Below are 24,654 nucleotides of genomic sequence, written 5' to 3'. Positions count from 1 at the left end.
TTGACAGATTATGGAAACAATTTCTTTTTGGAATGCTGAAGCTAAGTGATAAAGATGAGCTACCACTCCAGAAAATTAATATACTGAGCTTACACTGGAAGTTACTATTAGACAAGCAGCAAGTTGTTTACTGAAAACATTTTTCCAGCTACTTAACCAGGCATCTTCCTGGCATGTTAAGAACCATTTGTTTAGAAAATCTTTCACAGTTTCCACTTCTAAATAAAGAAAAAGATATTTTATCCTCTGGAAGTACCTTAACATTTATTGGGCTGTTCTAACAAAGCTCCGAGTACAGATTTAGAAATTTTAAGATCAAAAGGGTCCAAGGTGGTCACTGGTCTTCCTGCCTATGTAACAAACACCATAGCATTTCACTTGAAAATCTTTGCATTAAGACTGCCACTAATCCAGGAAAGATGAGTTTGCTGCACGTCTCAAAAAATCCAACTTTGAGCATTCCTCTGCAAGCAGTGCTTGCAGCAGCAACTGGTCTGGGCTGATGGCACTGAGCTCCTCCTTACAGTGTTTCCATTGTATTAGCAGTGAAAAAAAGTAACAGATCTTGCTATGAAGAGAACTATCTGCTTCTGATAAACCTGTGCAGGTCATGTCAAATGTGGAGGTCACGTAATAAGGTAATTCTTTTACAAGTGATATCAAATGGTCTCAGGCTACTTTGTGGGGGACATGCGTCCACTGAACAAACCCACCCTTTCCTTAGCTGAGGGCCGACCGACTCCCACACTGGTTGTCTCAAGGAAGAAACAGACCACTGAACGCATGTGAAGGACGACAGCTCATTGCTGAAGCAAGGGTGTTACTCTGTTCTCATCCTTATTTTATGTGCCAAGTAGATTAATGAGTAATCACAATTTGCCAGTGCTGCTGAACAAATAATTGATTTTCTTTTGAGCAGTACAGTCATGACATTAGAGCCCTCCTAACTTGCTTTATTGAAAGAACAAGGAGTGCCTGCTCATCTTCATATTAACAAGGCTTACATTTTTAATACGACACAGAGCCAAGTGTAAGACAGCAGCCTGAGTATCTTGCCTTATCAAAGTCCCAAGTCAGCACATCCAAAAGATGAACAATGCTGAAAGGCCTTTCAACCAATCCAAACTGCCACGCAAGGGAGGAATAACAGCAGGAATGAATAACATAATAGATAAAAAGGAAAGGCAATGTTTGAAGAATCAGGGTGCATGTTATTAGGAAGGCGCTGAAGGAAAAGAGTATACAGCAAGATCAAGTGTGATATTAAAAACCAGCCTAAAATATAGCATATTTTAATATGCTATTGACAGAGACCAACTACTCTGACGAGATATAGACTGCCTGGCACCGACAAAGCAAGAAGGACTGATGGAAGGCAAGTAGAGGTTTGCATCAGCCACAGCCAGTTCCTCACTGAAGGTAGTCAGATTCTGTGGTGACAGAAGGAAAAGGGCTATCCACTTTCAATGTACTTATGCTGCACTGATATCTTAGACCAAAATTTGGTGTGAATTAAAATCAGAATTTAGAAATTGTTTCAGATTAATAAATAGTGAAAACACTGACTATCCACATGGATCGTTAGAAAATAACTAGAAATAGAAAAATCAACAAATTCAGCAATGCCCAGAAGAATAAATGGGGCAGAAGGAGCTGGAAAGAATTCAGGAGGGTTTAACCTTCATTTAGATAAAATTAGCGTAAATGCAAAAAGAAACACTGAAATAGACATAAATGGAAATTATATACACAAGCTATATAATATTTGTGGCCTGTTATTTCGAAGGCAATAGTTCAGCTTAAGTATGTGGAACAGTACTGTGATGCAGAACAGGACAGAGAACAAGATAAAAGTGGAAGATAAAAAACTGAGGTGGAGAACACAAACAGGGAAATTTTAAGGAAGAACAAAGACTGATGAAGAGACAGGACTGAACAAGTTATCCAGAAAGATTATAAAGATTTAATGTGTAGCTTAAAAATGTGGAAAGAGAACCCACGAGCTGTAGGCTGGAATTAAGTCAGTCATGCCAGAAGGAAGACAAACGCAGCACCCCAACAGAGAGTGTGCTATCTGTACAGAGGGTGTGCTATCTGTACTTATGCCTGCATAGCAGAAGGCTCGGGGAGAGGTTTTGCTGTGGGGTTTTGGAGGAGCACCGTCACCCTGTTCCCTACTAAGATTACATCTCACCCATGTACTATTCTGCAGGGAAGACCCATCACCCACAGAGATCTCTTTAGCAGCTCTTTGCTATACCTTGTTTGTATTCATTGCTGTACAGGACATAAAGGAGTCTCTGTCTAGGCACGTTACAGTCTCTCAGCACTCTAGAATCCTACGTTAAAAGAAGTGCTATGTCAAGTCATGCAATAGCATGCTCCCTGCTGCTTCACTTGGGACAGATGATGGATACAGCAGCTTTGGGCCATCAGCCACCTGCAGCAGACCTGCCCTTAAGTCCAGTGCTGCTGCTGTGCTTGCCTCTGCCTGCATGGCCCCCCTCACCGTGGCAGGGGGAGAGGGGATGCAAATGGTCAGTTACAAACACGGTGATGGTACGTGACACACGCCAAATGAGTGAGTCTTACACTTGGTGTATGAGATTTGGCAGTTCTGAGCTTATAATGAAAATAGGAAAGCAGAGCTACAACTGAAGAGAGGTTGTAGTTCTCAATGACTTTTATTTGCATTCTGTAATGGTGATGTGATGGTCCATTTTGGATAACGGCTCATAGTTGTGAGCCTGCAAAAATAGCCGGGCTTTAAGGAAGTGAAGACAGATTGGGAGCCTGTCACTTTGGGGTGGAGAGGGAAAGTCCAAGCGATGACTCACAGCTCTTCCCTAATTTCTATTACTTTATTCTTATGGGCAGAAAGACAAAAGCCGATTATTACAGTTAATCATTGTTGTGGCAATAGCTATGCATCACAAAGATCTGTGTTTGGGTAATGTAGTTTTTCCCTCACGAGGAGTTAAATGAGCTTAAAGACACCTTAGCAAACAAGTAATTTCATAATATATTTCACAAGGCATATTGGGTCATCTAACTCAAGTGTAACACCACCCCAGACCCATCAGCTGAACATTACAGCATCCAAGTATCTTGCTTCAGGTGGCACAGAGAAACTGGGCAGAAGCAGTTCTGCCACTTCCAGCAGACTGGTCTTTGCTAAGACATTTCACCTTTTCTCCATCTGTTTCACCTGCTCGCTTTGCCTTGTCTACTCAGACGACAACAGTGTTCTCCAGCACGTACCGTACTGGAGCGGCAGCCCCGGTTGCGTGCCTTCAGAAGCACACGCAACTGCTGTCACCGATTTTTGCCTCGGTTGGCTGACATGTCACTGCTTCTACTATAGGCACATGAAAACTCATCATAGACTAGGACAACAAATGACGGGACGTTCAACTCCCCAAACGTGCGTGTAACGCCGCGGTTGATGTTTGCTCCTTGAGGTGTGAGAGGCCTCTAGAGGGCAATGCAGCACCGGTGGAACCGCGGCTGCCCACCGCCCTGCGCCGCGCACCCAGCGCGCTGCAGCTCGGGAGGCCTCAGCAGCTAGAGAAGTACGTGAATTTGTCATCCGAGTACTGTGTGTGTGGTCTGCGTTATATGAACTACAGCCTGATCCAAACGAGCTTTCAAGATCTAGAAAGAAATGCTGGAAGTGAATGGAAAATAAAGGTCCTGGAAATAAACTGCCAGAACAAAGTGACCTTGAAGAGTGTGGCATGCTTAGCATAAGAAACAGAAGATAGCAGAAATATTCGGAGTCTTTGCTGGGAGTAAGAGAGGTGATGTAGTAGCTTTTGCACAGGACAAGAAAGTCCATTATGTTGCTTAGTTTGGAAATGAGAAGTGTACGAGAACAAGTATAGGCTGACAAGGCAAACAGAATCGCAGAAAGACTGAGTAAAGGTGCGGCAAACAACTGTGCGTTGCCATGTGTCAAGGGGAGGGTAGCCAGGGCAGAGGTGACTTTAAAAAAAAAAAGTTATGAGAGAAGCCTTTTAAAAGAATGAGTTCAAAACAGGTCTGCCACTTACTATTGCAACTGGAGCAAGGGAGAAAGAACAACGCTCCAAACGGAGCTCTCTCTTTCCATTTGTTTATATGGCATCAAATGTGTAAAGTCACAGCTGGAAGAAGATCGCTTGCTGTTCTAGGAATGGAGATCCTATTTCCATATACATTTCTCTAGACCCACTGAAGTTCATAGTCAAATGTTATCAAATCACATAAAGATGAGCTGGAGCTAACCGTCCTCTAAAATATTTCCATGAACTTGATCCATGCTGCTTATAAAACATATTTATCCAGTGGTTTGTGCTTATTAATAAATTAAAATGCACTGTGAACAGATAGGGTAATGCTGGGATACTTTAGTCTGTCCCATGAGGGATACAATCTGAGTAAGACAACTCCAGAATTTCACAAAAAATTTCTCCCTTGGGAATAAAGGAATGGAAGTTATCAGCTACTAGTGCATTCCCAAACATTCATCTTTAACATCTAGGAAGGAAAAATAGTTTAAAATTAATAATAAAATCCTGTCACGTTGTCTTTTTAAATGAGATGAAGTGTTGCTGATTTATGATGTAAGATGTACAACACTGAAGGGCTGAATTTCCAGAGCTGCTGGTTCTGCAATTTACCAGTTGCACCCTTTAGAGAACAGATAATTTTTATTAAACATGCTGGAGCTGCTAATTAGACTACAAAAGACCTGGAAATTGGAGAAGAATTCAGAAATTGATGGGAATGTTGTATGTTCAGCAACTGTCAGGATTTGTGTTAAAAATAACAAAGGTACTCACAAAATGTAGCAGATAACTCCTATACTCCACATATCTGTTTCATATCCAATAGGTTCATAGTTTATAACTTCTGGAGCCACAAACTCAGGTGTCCCAAAGAGAACTTTCAGAGAACCTGCATTTTCTGTGAAAAGTGGAAGAGAACATCATTAACTTCTGCATGCAGATTTAAAAAAACAATTATTCCCCAGTAACAGGAAAACCACTATTTTCTTAGCCGATACATGCATAGCAATAAAAAATTACATATTAAACATCCTTAAGTACACAGCACTGTACAAGGCACATAATAAAAAGGTTCCTATTGCAAGAAATTTCCATAAGACAAAGTCTAAGAAAGAGGATAACTTCTAATTCACATTTGGATTACTGAAGTACAGAAGTGTTTGAGCCTCCATCACTTTAGCAGTTGCACAAGAGGACTTCAGGATTCCAGTGTTAGAAAGAAGTTGAAGTTTTCACAAATAATCGTGAAAGGTTTATCAAAGCTCAGAGATTTAGCGTTTTATGCTAAAGAGAAACAGTAGTGATAAAACTGTAAGAAATCTATTTTAATCCAACACATTTATCACAGCTTAAACAGGAAAGAAAATCAATACTGGGTTGCCTATCTCTGAAATTTGAAGTGGCACAGGTCAGTGGTGAAACAAGAAAAGAAGCAGATGATGTGTATCTGTCAGATCACTACCTTGTCAGTAAAACCGGGCTTGCCTACAAGCATATCTGTGGTGCTCCAAAGTGGTGAAGGGGAACCATGAATGCTTAGTCATCAGCTGTCACCCCAAACTTTTACTCAGCTGGCCTATCACACAGGTGTCCTACGTCTGGCCCTGCTGAGACTCTGTGTGGGTGATTTTAAAGTGATCTACAACAAAGCTACTGCTAGCAATGTAAGATGAAAGAGTAAGGTCGTGGGACACATGAGCTCTCTCTTCACCTTTCTTGTGTTGGCCTACCAGTGTTGCTCTACTGGAAAATAAGGTGATGAAGGTAGAATAACAATCTGTCCCGAACCTAGTATTCCGGTCTATGCTGCCAGTGTGTAACTATCAGTGATATGTCTAACTTCTAGTCGTAGTGTGAAAGACAACAAAAGTCATTTACGTAGAAATGATTTGACAGATCTCAGTGGGCTCATTTTCATCAATGATCATTGCAAATAGGATGGGAAGAAGAAAAGAATAAACAGGGTCATGAAGGAAGCTAAGGAATGGATTAGGGACTGGGGAAAAAAATGCCAACCTCAATAAAAAATTTATGTTATAGGAATATAAAAAAGAGTCAGGAAATAAATTGTTTCTGACTTGAAACAGGTTTGGAATTGGGTTGAAAAACTCTTGTCCAGTCTGCACATATGCCTGAGCAATCAGTATTTGCCTTAAGTGATATTCATTGCATTACATTTATCTCTTGTGCAAGAGTAGTCTCCAGATTAGGCACAGCAGAATGACATAGTGAGGAACCATTCCTCTCCAAAGCGATTACCATCTAAACAAAAGAAATGTGAATGGGAAGAAAAGCAGATGTAACAGATTCTAATCCTGCTCCTGTGAAGGTTACAGAGATAATGCAGCTCTATAATCAAGAGAAGCTTAAAAACCCTCAAACCATGGCAGATCAAAGTTTTAAGAAGACTACAATAGAATCTACTTGTCCACAACACTGAATCTTCACAGAGTATTTTTATTTACAAGAATTTCTTCTACCAAGTTTTGCAACATAAATGCTGATCCCAATGCTGAATCCACACCGACAGTTACTGCCATCAAAAGCTGTTTAAGCCATTTCATAAAATAAAATCATATACCTAAGCTAGTACTTTTCTGAGGTAGGGAAACCCCCAGCTTAACAAGTGAAAATGGAAGGATATATCAGGTTAATAAATTGCCTTAGTGATTGAACAGCGTGCTTGAGGCAACTTTTAAGCAGTACCACAGGAATTCACTCACAGTCATGCCTGTTTCCCATTTTAAATGCTGTGAAACTTTTTTTACTCTCCTCAGGTACAATGATGGCAAATTAATTGCAGAAACCTCATTTTCATGTTATCCCTGCTTTCAGAGACCATTCTGTGCAGAGGGTACCCATTTCCAGAGACAGAACCAGACAGAAGAACACCTGGGAGCAGCCCCAGGAGTTCACCTAGATCCTCCCATGAAAGCTCACCAGCATCAAGGCCTTCCTGCCAGATGTCTGATTAGCCTTCAAAAAGCACAATCAAAAGCTATTCCACAACATCCCTACACGCACATAACCAGAGTTTTCTTACCCCAAACAACAGGATTCTTTTCCTAACATCCAATCTAAACTGACTTAGCCTAAAACAAGGGCAGTGTCTTCTCCACAGTGACCATGTGAGGGATCACCTCTCCTTTTCCAAGCACAAATGGAGAGCCTGAGATCCTGTCGTCTTCCCATTTGCCTTCTTTTTAAGGTCAACACCTACATCTTTTTCCGGCTGTCCTTACAAAAAATTACTGAAATTTGTCACAAAGAACCTGTTTTCTAAAAGCTTCATCATGACTGTCTAAATCTCGGGCTCAGATGTTCACATCCAAGACTGGAGGCTTTTCAGTGCACTGTGTGAACTACCATGAGCCACTGTGTATGCAAAAGGCTGGTCTATGAAATGTGCTGCCCATAGGTCAGAGAAATGCTTTTCTGAAAACATGGCATTTGAGTGCAAGCATACAGTGGGAAACAACTGATACAGCGTTTTCTGTGTATAAAAGAAAAGAGAAAAGAATAAGCCATTTTCTCTGCATTAATATGTCAAATCTTTACCCAGATGTTTACAAGCTTAGTACACAAGTAGGATCTGTGTTTGGATATCCCTTAGTTCAGATAGAAAGCTGACAAGCTAGCTGGAAACTGTTGCCGACACTGTGTATAATCAACTGATTAAAAAGATATATCTTTACAGTACTCAAAAACCATTCTGTTTTCTTCTCAAGAAGTTTATCTTAAACAATTTGCTACATGTGTTCCTCAGCACACCAAAAAAGGTCAGGAAAATATCCCACTGCAGCTTTGGTATTTCCTGACAGTGTAAGAGAACTAATTAGCTGCAGAAGATGACTGCAGAAGGAGCTGATCCTAATTTCTTTAAAACTGATCAAAATACCGAATAGTGGCATTAGTTTGCACTAGTTACAAAAAGTTAAAAAGCACATCTCAGAAGTTGAAGTGCAAAATCAGCCATCGTTCCCCTCAGCAGTCCCTTGGTTGAGATGTTTCTGCTCAGTCAGGGTCAGGTCCATAGCGCAAGGGCTCCAGTCCCACATATTTCAAAGCCAAAGTGAATTTGACAGCCAATTTGAAAATCACAAGGCTTGAAGGAACACAAGAAATGGAAGAATGTGACCTCAGTGCACCATGTAAGTCAACTGGCAAGAAAAGGGCACTTAGTGTTTATAGCAATTTTTGTAAGTAAATTAAATAGTGAAAATTGGTTTTGGAAAACATCTCAACCAAAATGTGAACGCCTTCATGATCAACACAGTGCTTTTGCTTTATGGGTGTGCAACAGGACTGCACTTTCTCTTCCTAGGGCAATGCCACATACAATGCCACAGAGTTATGCAGAACGGCAAGCTGATGAAAGAAACAGCAAATACCTATAGTGTAACTTTGCAAGAAATAGCAACATTAAGCCAAATGAATGCACAGTATTGTAAAATCAAAATCGGTGTCAGTGCCCATAGCTCTCATCCTTCTACATCAGAAAAAGTTATATATAGGTTAGAGATTTACTACATATGGCATGACTGTAACAGCTCACAAGCTAGTGTGAGCCATCCAACATACAGACATGCCACGAGATTAAAAGAAAAATGCAAAAGCTGATGGCTATGAGCAGCCTACTGAAAACAGGATCTTCCTTTTGCTAAATTTGGGTTCAGCTGTGGTTTGAAGTTAAAAATGTAGTCGAAGAAATATCTATAAAGAGGCCATTCTGTGGTTACATTTTCTCCCTCGATGAAATCCACTCAATTCAGCTGTTAATGTATAGTTTTCAGGCTGACAGCTGGAACGTCATGGGATGAAGTCTTTCACATGCCTCTGATAACAAAAAATTCAGCAGTGGAACTTACATAACAGTTCATCTGTTTCCTCAACAACAACCACATCCAGTTCATGCTCCCAGAAATCTGTTGGCTCCATACTGATGAAGGAACATAAATGGCAGCAATTTCTTTTTTTAATGAATGAAATAAACACCTTATCTCTGAGTTCACAGTGTCCATGTGACCAATGCAATACCCTACTGGAGCTGAATGTCATCGATGAATCTGAAAAGCAGATTTCTTTTCCCCTGCTCATTCAAAATATCATTTTTGATTTGTTTTAGTGAAATTATGTTCTTGGGTATGCAGTAATCTGTTTCTTAAGTGTCAAAAGAAGTCAAATGAGCAACATGTAGGCAGATAACAAAAACCAGAAGGTATGGTTCCAAACTGTACTCTTACAAAATAATTGTTCTACTTTTTAATAAGTATTAAATATCATTTTGTTTAAAAAGGGAAGGCAAAAGATTACAACTAAGAATCTAGCTGTGGGCCTCTTTCTATAGAGAGTAGCAATTCATATGAGTTGTCCCAATCAATTTAATGACAGAAGAGCCACAAATCTCAGCTCTCCCTGTGTAACAGGTTCATAAAGTATTTTAGCTCCTTCCAATTCCTGGAATTATTTTTTTTTCTTGTGGAAATACAAGATTAAAAAAAAATCACTGTGCGACGTTGGTATTGTTTTAACAGTAGCAAACACAACTGGAGGGTTGCTTTTGAGCTGAATCAGTGCTGAGCAATATGAAGACAAGAAGCCCCCAAGGTCTTTGGCTTTCAAATTGCATGTTGGAAAGCTTAGACCAAAATGAATAATAGGGAGCAGCTAAAAACTGCTCAGGAAGAGGAGGAGCTTGCCAAATTGTCACCCCGCCCCATTACCCTTGCATTATTGTGAGGTAATACTATTTTATTAATCATTTTGAGAATGACCAAAACATGTTTAACACGTATGACAATATGCTGCTGTTTAGGATAAGAAATGCTAAAATTAATGTGGGTATGTAAATTGCATGTAATTATCCATATCTGAAAGGTTTCTAGCACACCACCTTAATGCTTGCTGTTTAACAAAAGTTTTGAGGATTTGTAGCATTCAAGAAGATCAAAGTTTTGGTCTAATTTTTACAGTTAGAGAGTTAGTTTACATTTCTGTAGCAAATGTTAATATTTGTTAACATTACTACTACTGTGTATTTTATCTTGTAATCTACGGGGATACCCTAGCCGTAGAAACAGGTAGACTGTATACACTTCACTGCAAACTCCTCTTGAAGATGAGGTACCAACTCTTGCTCTTGAATGTCATCTTTGTCCCTTTTCTATTTTTTCCTAACTATGTATAGGAAACTTGTGTATTTACTCTTTATACATGAAAGAATATAATAGTAAGTATGAATTACTGCTTGGCCTGCCCTTTCCCTCATGTCACTGAAACAGACATAGGCAGAAAAGTCATTACCTAATCTTCTTGCAAGTCCAAAGTCAATGAGTTTGATACTTGTACCGGTCTTGTTGACACACATAATATTTTCTGGCTTCAAATCCAAGTGGACGATACCCTGCTTATGGATGTACTGAACTCCTTCTGAAATCTGCTTCATGTATTTAATGCACTCTCTCTCTGTCAGTTCAAAGTCTTCATCAATAATTCGTTCAAAGAGTTCTCCTCCAGAAACCCTAAGAAAGACAGAATAAAAAGAGGACTTCTGTAGCATTTTCATTTTGGGAGTAATCAAACCATTTCCTTTACAGGAATACACATAGTTCAAGCTTGCAATAGTCACTTCAAGGCACAGTCTAGGTTTTGTCAAGGCACTTTCTGTAGACCCAAGGATCACATAGGAGGAATCACCTCTTGTGTGTGGTATAAATCAATAGATTTTTTCCATTCTGAAACTCTTTTCCAGGTTAGGACTGTGAAACACATACTGTTAGCCCAGGCAGTAGGGATGTAGCTGGATTTACATCCTGCCTTTAGGATTCCATCACCTGCAGCTGGCAGTGAAGTGTGTGCCATGTGATTGTCACCCTGCTGACATGTTTATAACACTGCTCCAGACTCTGAGCTCATGTTTATCACTGCTTCCTTCCCTCCTATGGTCCATCACGACACAAGTGCAGACAACGTAATTTAGAAATAAAGAAAACTAAATCACAGGGGATGGGTCCCAGGAAAAAAGGACAAAACTTCTAGTAGGTGAGAAAAAATTTGGGAAGAAGAGAGACTGACTGAGAGTGACGAAGGCTGAAAAAAGGAAGGATTCAAATGGTATGGTTAAGTGGAATGCAAAGCTCAAAGGGTAAATTACTGACCCAAGTGAGCTCAGAGGGAATTTCCTCCCTAGCTATGACAGGACAAGGATATAACCCACAACTCCTTCAGTGCTGGTATTTTTAGCTGATCACCATCATGCTCCTAGTAGGTCAATTCCACTTTTGTGCTTATTTAGGATGTGAAATAGCTGCTCTTTCTAGGGTAGAATCTCCTGGAGTGAACTGTTTGTGGAATTAAAATGGGACATTTTTAACCTAAACTTAATAAAGCAAAGCTTAAGTTGTGGTTTGTTTGTTTTGTTTTAAATTCTGAGTAACCACTCAATTGGTTTATCTGCTTACATCCAAAGATGGGAAATACTTTTTTTTTGTATGTGGTGGGTAAATGATCCATACGGAAAGGAGCCAATGGTGAAGAACAGCTTTGCTTTTAGAAATCTATTCTAAATTAAATGCTCCATGGTCTTTATATGGCTTAATATATATATATATATATATATATATATTAATTTTGCAGCATTCATGCTTATTGCCAAATGTAATTGCACATTTCAGATACAGAAAGAAAACACACAACTGAAACCTGGCCTTGCGGTTTTTGCAGGTCATCAGATACATGATTATATCCCTCACGTATCAAACCGAAATTGAAACATCTGGAGTTATGGACATGTTTGTTGCTTTGGCTGTAAGATTTCAGAAAATATATAATTAGAAGCACTACTGCAGTTTGCTATTGACATGAAGATTATAAGAATAGCATATGCTTGACAAACTGAGAAGTTACGTTGGGTAATAGCACATTTGTAAGATAAAGCAAATAATATGGCTATAGCTGTTGAAAAAATGGCTGTAAGTCGGAGGTCTAGTATTTTCTTACTTCAGTAAAACATTAACCAGTCTGGGGGTGTTTATTGTTTACCTGGAGCATTCTGCAATTCCAAATGATAACTATCCTAATACTAAAAAGCACCAGATTTTTCTTGACTACTTAACACAGATAATGATAATTTATTCTTACTATAAAAGTGCTGTACTTTTCAGATCCCTAAAGTGAAAATTTTTCAGAAATCATACTATTATCTCAAGCACAACTTTTTCACATATTATTTGGAAATCAATGATGTTTTTCCCCTGGGACATCTAGACACTCTGGTAACATCATTATATTAAACTGCAATTGCATTTATAGAATGCATATTTTTGCATTTATCTCCTGAGCCAAATCTAGTTTAATTTTTTCCAGGTTAGGAAGCTGAATTGAACCAATGCAGATTAGGTTTTACATATACACAGAAGTTGGTTTTCTGCATTCACTAGTTCAGAATCCAAATGTCATAATCTTTTCTGGATTCTCCTCTTTTCAGTCTTCTGTAGATGAGGTCACAGAGAACAATATTCCTGTCTATAGAGTCACAGAATACACATTTAAAAAATATTTTATTATAAGGTTTTGGTCATGAAGGAACAGAGATAAGAATCTGCCTTGGAGTTGCCCAGGCAAATACTCAACTGCATTTTCATAAACCTGCCTTCTTAAAAAAGAAGAACTTTGTGCCAACCTAAATCACACCAAATGAATGGAATTTACTGCTGAAATTGTACATTAATAATCTTATTTGCAATATAATAATTTTCTTCTAATCTATGTCCAAATAAGCTGACTATCTGAAGTATGTAAAAACTTCAAGGCACTTAGCTCCCCGCCGGAATGCCATTCACAGCATGCTACTATTCCTCAGATACTCTTTTTCTGCTGAGATGCTTGTGGAACGAGTACATCACTATATTTGAAAAGGAAATGCCTGAGATTTGCCCCTGACTTCCAGCAAATGCTAAAGGGGAGGGTTTCCAGGGAAGAGCACATCAAGCAAGTTGAATCATTATAATATTTTATTTTAATTGAATGATACAAAATTCTGTATTTATTATAAGTATGAAATTAAACCATATAAACTCGTGGCATGGCAAATATTGTAAAGAGAGAGGGTGAAGTTCAAAAAGTTTTAAGAAAGATAAGGGAATACAATTAAAATGAAAGATTTAGGATGGGTATCAGGAAGACATAGCTCCAGTTTGAGTGGAGGGGGAGTTTCTCAATTCCAGTCACTGCTGAAATCTGGCTTAAAAGGAGACTGGTGGCAAGTGAGCTTGATTTATTTGAAATTCATGCATTTAGAGTCTGATGAGAATTAAGAGAACAGCTTGGATACTAAGAATTTTCGAAGGTATTTCCCACAACTTCTTTGATATGCAAAGAAATATTAGCTTAATAGCTAAACATAAATAGAAATGATCCATCAGTGGCTTTCTTACAATACAGGTGCATTGGCCATGCTGGGACTTTGTCGGCTGGGTAACACATGACAGTACAGAGGCTACCAAGTCATCTGATGCGAAGGTGTCACACAAGCATCTCACTACCCAGGCCTGCTCCAGACCAGGGACAGACTGCTACTGCTACTGCCTGCATACTGCTTTAAGAACCTGCCCTCCCATGGCTCTGGACACTGTGGAATTTTCAGTGGATGGGGGTTCAAAAGCCAGAAAAGGTGGTCGCCCCAAACTAAAATCACATCCTGTTTGGACTAGTTACAAAACAGCTTTAAATTTGATTGCACTTGTCTATATTTTTGAAAAGTAAACCCCCTTTGTTGGCAGGGGGGAACTAATGGAGTGTAAAGCCATATGCTATTTAAAACTCTTCATAGATTTCCTTATTTTCCATTAGGTCTGCCAGCTCCCAATTCCAAGCTGAGCAGGGCTCCTTTCCCTTACCATCATCAGCTTGCTCAGCCACCAAATCTAAAAATAAAAACACCTTCTTGCACACAATTCCAAGGATGTATAATGGAGATCCAGTCTCTGAAATCTGCTAGTGCAGTAGTAGTTTGCACATAATCCAGGCAAGCGCCGAGCAAGCAAAATAGTCATATAGTCTCTTTTGCTTCTAACAATTTGTATCTTATTCAGCACTTCCAGCCAGCAAGAAAACTGCTTCTCCTTCTTGCAGCAGACAGCACGTGAAGTAGATGTGGCAGCAGAGCTGTGACTGATGTAACTTTTTGGGAAAAACACCAGCACAGATCAGGATTTCACTTTCTTTCCAGCTGCTACTACCACAAGCATGGGATTCACACTAAGCAGGTGTGCTATGGATGATGTAAACGTTGCTCATGTTGGGCATTATTGTTTTTTAAGTCTGACCCTTATTTTCCACCCCATACTGTGCAGATTCTTTTTTTATAATGAATTCTGGTGCATGATCATGTTCTGAACCTTCTTTTTTTTCTGGAAGTAAATATCTACTATCTTTAAATACAAAGATAATCAAGTCACAGCCCTGTGTGATGCTTTACAGCACACCTTTTGTGGTGCTTTTCTGCTGCTCCCCACAGTGGTGTAGCATAAGTAGCTCAAGGCAAACAATTTCTGGCAGGTAAAAATAAATGTTGCCACCTTACTCAGCAAGAACAAGACAGCAACACAGGCTGTCTTCAAATTCAGCTTTATTTAATTGTATAGCTTTGGATGAAGAGTGCAATGACTTTACAGTAAATGAGAAATTCCCTTCCACAACTGCAACACCTGGACCATCATGGAGAATATGTGTATTGACATTAGGGCAGATCAATTCATGTTTAATTAGGTTTTTTGGGGGAAAAAGTCAGTGTTACCAATCTTCCTGCATCTACTGATCTAGATTTAAAACATTCACTCTGTTCACCTGTGGAGGTTTTTTAGACAGCACTCCCGTATTATAAATAAATGTTTGCAATCAGAGTATTCATGTTTTTGCAGGAAAAACACACCAGACTAATCCTTTAAAGTCTCTTAAAAATATAAAACCTGGATATAGCACTTGATTAAAAGCAAAGGGTACCGAATACCTCTTGGGTACTATAAATTTGCCTGGGTTAAATTTTCATGGAAGTTCAACTATTTTGTTAAAATGAGCATAGATGCTTGCGTTCTCAAACATGTCTTTTTCTTCTGCTATCTGTTGTGCACCAACATTCAATTATCTGCAAGATCAGTGTTTAAGTGAAATTTGATGCAAGCTTCTTAAATACATGTTTAGGATTGCCTAAAGAAAATGTTTGGGTTTTTTACCTCCTTAAACATGTTTTTGTTTCTAAATGCAAGTCCAAATTCAGCTAACTTTTTTACTCTACCCTTCCAAGCTGGCAATAAGAGTGATCTGCAGAAAAACACCACATGTGCTTGATTAAAAAACAGACAATAAAGACTGTAACATATCTTCACTGATTTTCAAGATACAATACAGATTCACTTACAGCGTTTAAACAAGTTGGATAAATAACTGGAAAAAAATGCAAGATGTGAAAACAATCCAGGCCCTGCAAATCCTGAAGCTTTTGACAGTCCCATGTCTGGGTTAGTTGCTACTTTTGTGTGCACAACTATTTTCAACATTATTGGTTTTGTTAGTGTGACCTGCTTTATACTCACATTTCCAAGACCATAACGATGTTGGCTTTTTCTTCAAAGGCATCTACACATTGGACAAGTTTTGGATGATGTAGACAGTTCATGATGCTGATTTCATCCCTTATGTTTTCTTTTTCCTTAGCAGAATATGCTTTGAAAAATTTTCCTGCCCAAACCTTTCCAGTCTTCTTTTCAACAAGCCTGAAGACTTGTCCAAATTTCCCCCTGAAAATATATAACTATTTTCATAAAACATTTTTGCAATGTACGGGCCACCATGAATAGCAACATTTTACTAAATATTCCAGCACAACCGCTCCATTCTGAAATAAGAATTTCGTCATATCAAGTACTGTCCTGTACTGCTTTTGTGCAGAGTAATCTGCAAGAACCTTTGAACGAATACCCCATTTAGAGATACCCCATTATTCCAATTAGCAAGTTTTATATAAGAGGGTTCAAAAATGGATTCCTACCAGGCTTTAATTCATGTGACTCAAGTCTTTCTGCACAGAATTTTCTATAGGTTGTGCACCTCTGAAGGAGCCGCAGAAAGGACACGTCTCAGGTATAGAGCATAGGATATAGGTGAATTCAGAATCTGAATGCTAGAAGCTTCAGTACTATTATTTCACATTGCTGTATATATGTACAGTTCTTCCTCTGTGATGCACTTCTCAAGATTTGTTAATGGCAGCACACAGGATCCCCTGGCCTTCAGCACCACCAGCAGCACAAATCACTGAAAGATTATCATGGCATGCAATTCATATAACCACGAGTTTGAGCACTGGAAAACACAGCCAGGCTAATCACTGACCTTCACTGAGCAATACCACTAATGTTCTTGGGATTATGTCTGCTGTCAACAGAGATTCTAGCCCGTGGGCAGGATAATCTTCTTACCACTAATGGATATAATGGAAGTGCAAGTACACAATGTGTACCTTTTTTTCAGCTGGCTTTTAGAACACTGAACAACAAATAAATCCTCTAGCTGTATTCACTTGTGGGCTCCATTTTCCTTGCCAGAAATGCATGTAGTGCCTACTTAAAATTATCAGTTAATAGGAATAAAGGAGGCCAACACATGTTTAAATGTATTTTTACTGCAACAGAGGAGCCCAGCTGGAATGTTGAAAGTACAAGACACCATCAAAGAATGAATGCACATGATCTTTCTAATTGACTGGTAGCCTTGAAAACTCTGTGTCTTCAAAAGCACGATACAGTACTTACGATCCCAGTCTTTCTTCAATATTATAGACATCTGAAACTTTTTGTTCAGTGTTGATAGTAACCGTCCGATAGTTGACGTCTGTTTCTTTCCCTTCTACAAATAAGTATTAAGGACCATGAGTAAAACCTCCATGAAACATGAATGAAAAACACAGATTTACATTTGTCCTGATTAAAATAAGAACTCCTTACCATCATCAGATAGCTCCACTTCATCCTCTTTAAGTTCTATGATGAAGATAAAAAGACATGAATAACTTGTTATATAGGATATGGTACTTACATAAGGTAATCAAATTGTTCACAGTAACATGAGCAACTGGTAGTCCTTATGGCTAAGCAGCAAAAAGCAGACAGGGAGTTTGTGCATTAACTTCATAATTAAAATCTCATCACTGTGTCTGCAAGGCTATTGACTATCACCATCTGGTCACCATTTCTTAGTAAACCAAATTCATGTGTTTTGCAGTACTTGGCTATTATACCTGCCTACTAGAAACACTAGGATGTTCACAGTCATGTAATAAAAAGCTTTAGGAATGCCTTAGTGAATTAGAAAATATATTAAAAATATTAAAAACAGTAACAATAATTCTTGTTCAATGATATATCCTTTTCTGACTTTTCTATGCATTTTTTGGATTGTAAATTAGTAAAGCGAATCTGTACATGAGAAGATTTCCTGCAAAGCATCAAGATAAATTTTTCAAATTAAAGATGACTATAAAATTTGGACAGCATGTGCTTTCCTGAGCATGGCTGAATTTTGAAATCATTGAGGTCCAAACGGAGCCTCAGTTCTGCAGGCATACTCAAAGGCAGGCAGAGATGTTGGCAAGCCAAGTGACATAAGACAGAGTAAAAGCTGGCCTGAGTGTCTTGATTTTTATTTTTAATTTTCATGTGCATGAACTGTCAGTAGAACCAGTTTGTATGTTGCTCCCTATGTTGCTTGCAGGTATGAGGGGAAAGGGGTTGTAGCTGGAATGTTGTTATATATTACTTACACTGCTTGGGCTTGCTCCCAAGACCTGTGGCTATGACCAGTAATTTGAGAAATCGCAAAGGTAGTTACACAGTGACAGGTACAATTCTCCCTTTAGCTGCTGAAACTGCACTTTGCCACCATAAAGTGCAAGCCCATCCAAATGATTTATCTCCACTGTATCAACAGATTTATGTTATGGAACATTAATGCGGTGCTCTGGACACTGTTAGGTGTCTTAGAGTATAGAGTTATATGCAGTGGATGAGAAGAAAACAACAGAAAAATAGGGTGCAGGGTGAGCAGGTACCTAGTCTGATGCATGGGCATCACTTTTTCACATCCAACCCATAATGCTGCATCTGTATTCTGGTAGCAAAGCCAATGAAGTAGGTATAATCTGTTACTAAAGCCCTTCTCTTTTTTTTTTTCTGGATTTGCAGACCTTCTATTTCCCAGCACAGACTAGCTGGTGTGCAGCAATTTACCAGAAGGGCAGGGAGGGAAGGGAGCCTTCCCCACTCAGGGGCAGCTGTCCTCAAATCCTCCTCAGCTAGAAACCACACTTGCGTAGAGCACATCACATTTTCCTCCCCTTTTAAGGGCTGCATGAGGGAGCTGATCCCAACCACACTGCCAGTAGTTTAAGTTTGCCAAATACTGATTAGACAAAGAAGTCAGCTCGCAGTTCTGCAGCGACACTTTGGTGAAACATTTTGGTCCACCAGTGGAAGCCTGAATTAGATAAGTGCAACGTGTCTGAGCTTGGTAGACGCTGAGTAGCTGTGCTAAAGCTTTTCTCAGAGTTAAAGATACCAAATTTGCCCTAAACATCACGATGCCTACTTTAATCTGTTGTGACTGACAACATTATTTTAGTAGCTGTTTTCTTTAAATGCACAGTGAAAACTTAGCCATGCCTTTCTTCACTAAGATTATATTGAGATTGCTAATGTGCACTGGCCGCCGCAGCATGAAAATCAGTAATCAGTTTTTGTGGTAGTGACGGAAAATCCCTAGTTATTCAGTTAAGCATTTCAATAGATGGCAGCTTAAAGTCCTGATTTGAGAGGTGCTGAACACATGTATTTTCCACTGCCTTTAATTAAAGCACCAGTTACACTACACACCTGAAAAATAACACTTTATATGACTTGCCCTTTCTCCACGCTAGCTGCAGTATCAAGAATTGAAACAAGAAGCCCTGGCATTGAGAGCACCAAGTCAACCCACCCTCCTGCAAAAAGAATACATTTTCTTTTCACTCAAAACAACTTTTTTTGTTGTTGGTTTTTATATGTATCACAATGATTCATACACTTTCTAGGCTTTTTGTATTAAATCTAAGTAAGAAAACTCTCAGTCTTTAAAAGAAAAATAGCTTGTTTGCTTTGATCCAGTACAAGTAGTGCCTGCTTTAGGAAAAACAAATGTAGGGAACAGTCACATCCCCAACTCTAGGTGGTGTTCATCCTGCAACTAAAAAAAAGAGGGCATTCAGACACAGGGAATTTATTATGAAGAGCCAATACTGTCTAGCTTCCTTCAATTTTATTGCTACTCTTAATGTTATTTCCCCTGCTTTAAAGAGAAGCTGCATCTTGATTTAGTTCAGGTTTTAAATCTTTAAAACGGAGGAAAGTAATTTCTCAGAAAGTAATTTCTCAGAATGCATCCAGTTCAGCACTTGAAGAGAAATATGATTTATGCTTGTTTGGAAATGTTGAGAGGCTTACAGAGTTGTGTGATGCTGCACCACTTTGCTATCCTTTTGTCTCACTGTGGCAATAAGAGATAATACCACAAGGATTATGCGACACATTTAAAACTCCAAAGCCCTGCATACATAAGTAAGGAGGGAGAGATACAACACAGTCCACTCCTCAAAAAAAGGAAGAATGGCAAATACATTATTTCTGGTGTGTAGTCTGACTATCAAAGTGATCCTTGCACAGTACATGGATGTGGGTGTGCACAAATATATGCATATAATATATATTTTTTTGGAAAATTAATGCTGATTTTTGTATGTTTAAAAATTTGGGATCGGTTTCTGATTAGGTTCTAAATTGCTCCAGCTCTTCCTGTTAGTCCTTTCAGAAGATTTTAAGAAAAAAAGAAAGAGCCAAAAGAAACAAAAAAAAATTTTAGAAGTACATGCAACTGGAATTAAAAACCCTAAAAAAATATTTTTAGCACCCATAACACTGCAAAACCAACATGCTGAGTAGGATAGCGTTGAATTCACAAGATCAGTGTACTAGGGGCAACAGGACTGAGGTGCTCTACCACGCTGGGATTTGAAGCATGGGAACTAGGTGTGAAAGGCTAATTCAGTTTTTGCTGCATATTCAGTGCTTGGCTTGCAGCAAGCACATTACATTTTCCAAAAGCAAATTTGGGATAGTGTTTATGGCTTGTTTTTCCATGGTGTGTCCAGTATAAACTGTAATCATTATGTTTCAGGTAAGCCACCAAACACCATTTTCCAGCTGAGCATGGTCTGAATGTGTAACTAAATGTGTGAAAGGTTTCATCTCCCATTACCTGCGTGCTGAACTACGGAAGTCTGTCAGCTAGCACTCACACAGCATGCCAGAAGTCAAATTATTGGTTGCTTTCATGAGGCAGGGTTTTAGGATCCCTGAAACCAAGTTTCTGCACTGGATGCATACAAAACTTCTATGCTTAGATGCCTACATGAAGTCTGCAAAGGGACTTGAGCACGCTTACAGCCAGCATAAGCATTCATTGCACAGAGGCGCATGCCAAGGAGTGTGTACAGCTGCCTGACCTCACTGGGGACTGTTAAGATAGAGTTTAATTGAATATATTATTTTTTTTTCTCTTAAAAACTAACCTTCTTGTTTCTCTCCAACTTTTACCAGTTCAGATTCTTGACTAGGCTCGCTGATGCCATACACATTAGCAGCTCGCACACGGAATTTGTACTCCCGGTCAGCCTGCAGGTCCTGCACATTGAAAGAGGTGCTGCGGCAGGTAGTCAGGTCTGTCCATTTGTTATCCACTGAGTTCCAGATCTCCACAGTGTAGGACTGCACCGCGCTTCCACCATCATAAGAGGAGCCATACCATGAGAGAGTGAGGGAAGAACTCCGTATGTCTGACGCACAAGGTGTTCCAGCGGGTGGGTCTGGTTTATCTGCAAAAACATGTGCAAAGCACATTAGATGAAATCGCACAGGTATGAGGCAGGACTTCGTTAGGGTATTACTGGCCTCAGCTAACAGCCGCCTTTCCATGCCATTGCTCTGCTTCAGAGGTTTGTACTGCAGGGAGAAGGAACAACTGCAGCACAGACAGACATACATGAATTAGCTAACATGGATGCCAATCCCACATGGCTTGTTCAGTTCCCTGGGCATCTTGCTAAGCCATGCTGAAGTCTAATGCCCTTCATAGCTATCATTACAGAAACTATGGAGGCTAAAACCAGTCACAACTATGCTCGCAAGTAATAAAACCAAATCTCCAACAATAATGCAAACCACTTCTTGGTGATCTTCCTTAGAGGTTTACCTCTGTAACAGTCACCATAGCTGTGATGATTCTTCTCCAGCTCCATCTGCTTCGCTACTTCAGAGCTACTACTAACCTTTCACAGCCTCAGAATGTGCCACTCATCCAACTATACCTGGGTAGTAGAGAAACAAAACCCAGTTTGTTGGCACAGAAACACAGACCTTGAAGGATGACAATTCAGCTAACAATTTAGTGAACAACTTCACCTATGTGCAGTTTTTGAAAGCCTAGTGCATTTTTTTTGGCGAAAAAGAATTCAACATCATTCAAATATTGAGATTTTTTTAATCTTGTGCATTTTGGAAATTGTGGGGGAAGTGAAAGATAGAAACTATAGAAACCTTTAACTGTTTTTCCTGTTAGAGGCTTGCCCCCATAGTACTTATTTGTACGAACAGATTCAGTATCACCAGAACCTGGTGTGCAGATGAGCAGCTAACTATGCAAACATGTAATACAATACAAAAACCTTGCAGTTACCTGACTTTTTAAAAATTAAGTTTAATGATTACATAGTCATTGAAATGAATGTTTTCCTAAGACAGAAGAATGTTGACTTTTAAAAAAATTACTGATTAAGAAAATAATAATGGAAGTTAAGCACTTCAAAAGACTAAAGGGAACAAATATCTTCCTTGGGAATAATCCTCTCAGAAGTAAAACCTACAAAATAATGATGATGTTGATCTGGATGAACTAGTGGCCAAAGGTTGAATGAGAAATCAAAGAATGGGATAAAATGACAGAAGATTAAAAGAAAAAGATAGAAAGTGTGAAATGCTATGAACAGTGGTTACACTGGACAGGGACTGATCTGTCCCGTTTTGCTGGTTAAAATTGCTAAAAGGACATTATCACTTTCTCCTTAAGAAAAGCAGAGCTGGCAAAGCAGCCAAAAAATACAGCCACTTTCTCAGCAGTAAAAATGTCCAAATGCTGGGGAAAACTGCTGTGGACTTTGATCAAAGCCGTAGACTGTATGAGTTATCCCTCCATACTCAAATTATCATTCCTAGGAAAATCGCTGAGCAGACACAAATAACCACAGTTTGCCACAGAGATGCTTTTAGTTCTTGGGCAGAGGCATGTCTCCTCTGACTGCTGTGGTTTTGCTCATAGAGAGGGGAAATGGGGTAGCCTAATCTGATAAAGACTTTTAAATATCAGTTCACTATCTGGAAGATGCACGTTCCGTTGTTCAATGATTTCCCTGAAAAAAACATCAGTTATTCCTTTTAGTTTAGTTATGATGGAAAATCCATCACACTCCACTACTTAAACTTATTAGAAGATACATAAATGGTATGAGGGGGAAGGCTGGGCAGGAGGAAGGGGGATGGATACGAAGGGTTTGCCACTGCATTCAGCATGAGAATGCTCAGGCGGAACAAAAAGAGTGCCAGAACAAAGGTTATCTTTATTCGTTTTGGCAACACTTAAAACACCATTCCACTAGGAGTCATCATTACACACTGCATCTCTTGTTAAACACAAATTAATTAGAGACCAGATGTCCTTAACCTCTGGAATGGCTTATTGCACTGCTCAGCTGTCACATTTTACTCACCTCATTTTCTGGCAGAATAAAAGGGGCTATTACCAAGCATGAATTTCTAGTATAGATACCACGAACTGAATCAGAGAGGAGTTAAGTGTTTTGTCCAAGATTAGAAAGAAAGATTATAGCAAAGGTGAGAACTGAATCTTGGTTTCCTGGTGGCCAAATAGCAGCGCCCCTCTTCCCTGTACTAGTCTTGCCCCAGCCTCCTTGGGGCTGCAAGAAGCGAGAATCCAATACTCACACCATTCACAATATCAGAACCCTTGTACAATACTGCAGCAGCCACCAGGGAGCTGGTTGCATGGCACACAAGGATTGTATGATTTTAGTCAAACAGAAGCAATAGCCATCTTCTTTTCACTACAACTTATTATCCATGCAGACCTTGTAGGAAATGATGCTACCTCTGTCCTCTTCAAAATATGTACAGAAGAAGAATATTCAGCTCTGTGTTTTGTTTTCCTCCTATATAATCATCACTGCATCATCTCAAGATGCAGATAGAAGAACTTGAGTAAGTAACAGCTGGCTTACCCTAAATCCAAACAGAACAGAGCAGTTGCTGATAGCAAGAGGAAAAAACTTTGAAGAAAAAGCTCAGCCGGTAGTCTATCACCTTACAGAGGCATCTGTTCAGATTTGTCAAAGTAGTGCAGATTTTCTGACATCTGCTATGCACACAGCTTAATCTGGATGGTACGTGTGTGTGTGTGTTTTGGGTTGCTTTATTTTTTTTTTTTAATTATTGGCTTGCTGTAATGCGCTGCACTGAATTTTGCATTGAAGGAGGAAACAATGCATATGCTTCAGTCTTTGCAGAGCACAGTACCCTGCTTCCCATGCAGGACATGAAAATGCAGTATCTCTCTGCTGACTTTCAACACACTTCTGTTTCCACATGAAGCTCTGGGCATGATTTCTTAGTTGCCTAGGCCACAGTTACCTTAGTCACCTCTGTTTCCATGACTCACCTAGATAACTGCAATCCATTTGGCCAGCACAGTTTACAGAAGCAAGGCTTAGGTATGCGAGCACTGGACAGAAAACATCCATGGCCAGGGGAACATCAGAAGTAAAGAAAATGCTACATGGCTTTAGTCTAATCAGCCTTGGGAATATTTCTACTTTCCTGATAAATTTTTCCCAGTAGGCAAAGATGAAAACCTGCAACCCTGGCTGGACTCTCTTGATCTAAAAAGATACATGTGTTTGTTTGAGGTCTACCGTGTGCTGCTGCTTGCAGATCTGCTCAATGTATAAATACTGGAGTAGTTGCTGTGGGAGATCGTAAAAATCAAAGTGTAATCTTTGTTCTTTCTTAATATGACAGATGTATATGTACCATTTTAACATGCTTAAAAATTGCTTGATATCAGACCGGATGGTATTCTACAGCTCTGCACATTCAAAGAATTTGCAGATGGTGTCTCCATGTGTCTGTTTTGTTTCTCAGCAGTTTATTCTATGGGGATTTTAAAGGTTACCCTTTATTCGTCTGTCTGTATTGAAAGCTAGGATATTTTGCCAAGCTACATTCCCTTCTGGAATATGAAATCTCTATCAGCACAATTGACTGCTTCCAATAAAAATATCCAGTGGGTTGAGGAGGGGTGTGGATGTCAAGCACAAATCTCTATTTTGTCCTTCTGTTTTAGTGTTTAGCATACCATTAATGTCCTTGAGCTACCCATCTTCAATATTTCATTT

General features: G+C 39.3%; 1 protein-coding gene across 3 annotated transcripts in view; it reads right to left on the bottom strand.

The window, feature by feature from the left end:
* MYLK (myosin light chain kinase) overlaps positions 1-24,654 on the bottom strand; it is a 216,717-nt gene that overhangs the window by 10,605 nt on the left and 181,458 nt on the right. For all 3 annotated transcript variants that reach the window (XM_040602878.1, XM_040602877.1, XM_040602879.1), the window contains 6 exons: positions 20,704-21,006; positions 17,051-17,086; positions 16,859-16,952; positions 15,641-15,844; positions 10,353-10,570; positions 4,824-4,947 (listed from right to left, as the gene is read on the bottom strand). In XM_040602878.1, coding sequence (XP_040458812.1) covers positions 4,824-4,947; positions 10,353-10,570; positions 15,641-15,844; positions 16,859-16,952; positions 17,051-17,086; positions 20,704-21,006 — 979 coding nt within the window. The remainder of the gene's footprint in view (positions 1-4,823; positions 4,948-10,352; positions 10,571-15,640; positions 15,845-16,858; positions 16,953-17,050; positions 17,087-20,703; positions 21,007-24,654) is intronic.

Source organism: Falco naumanni, chromosome 8 (assembly GCF_017639655.2).
Source record: "Falco naumanni isolate bFalNau1 chromosome 8, bFalNau1.pat, whole genome shotgun sequence".
NCBI lineage: Eukaryota > Metazoa > Chordata > Aves > Falconiformes > Falconidae > Falco > Falco naumanni.
The sequence above is the reverse complement of the archived record's forward strand: the minus strand, read 5'-3'. Positions and strand labels throughout refer to the sequence as shown.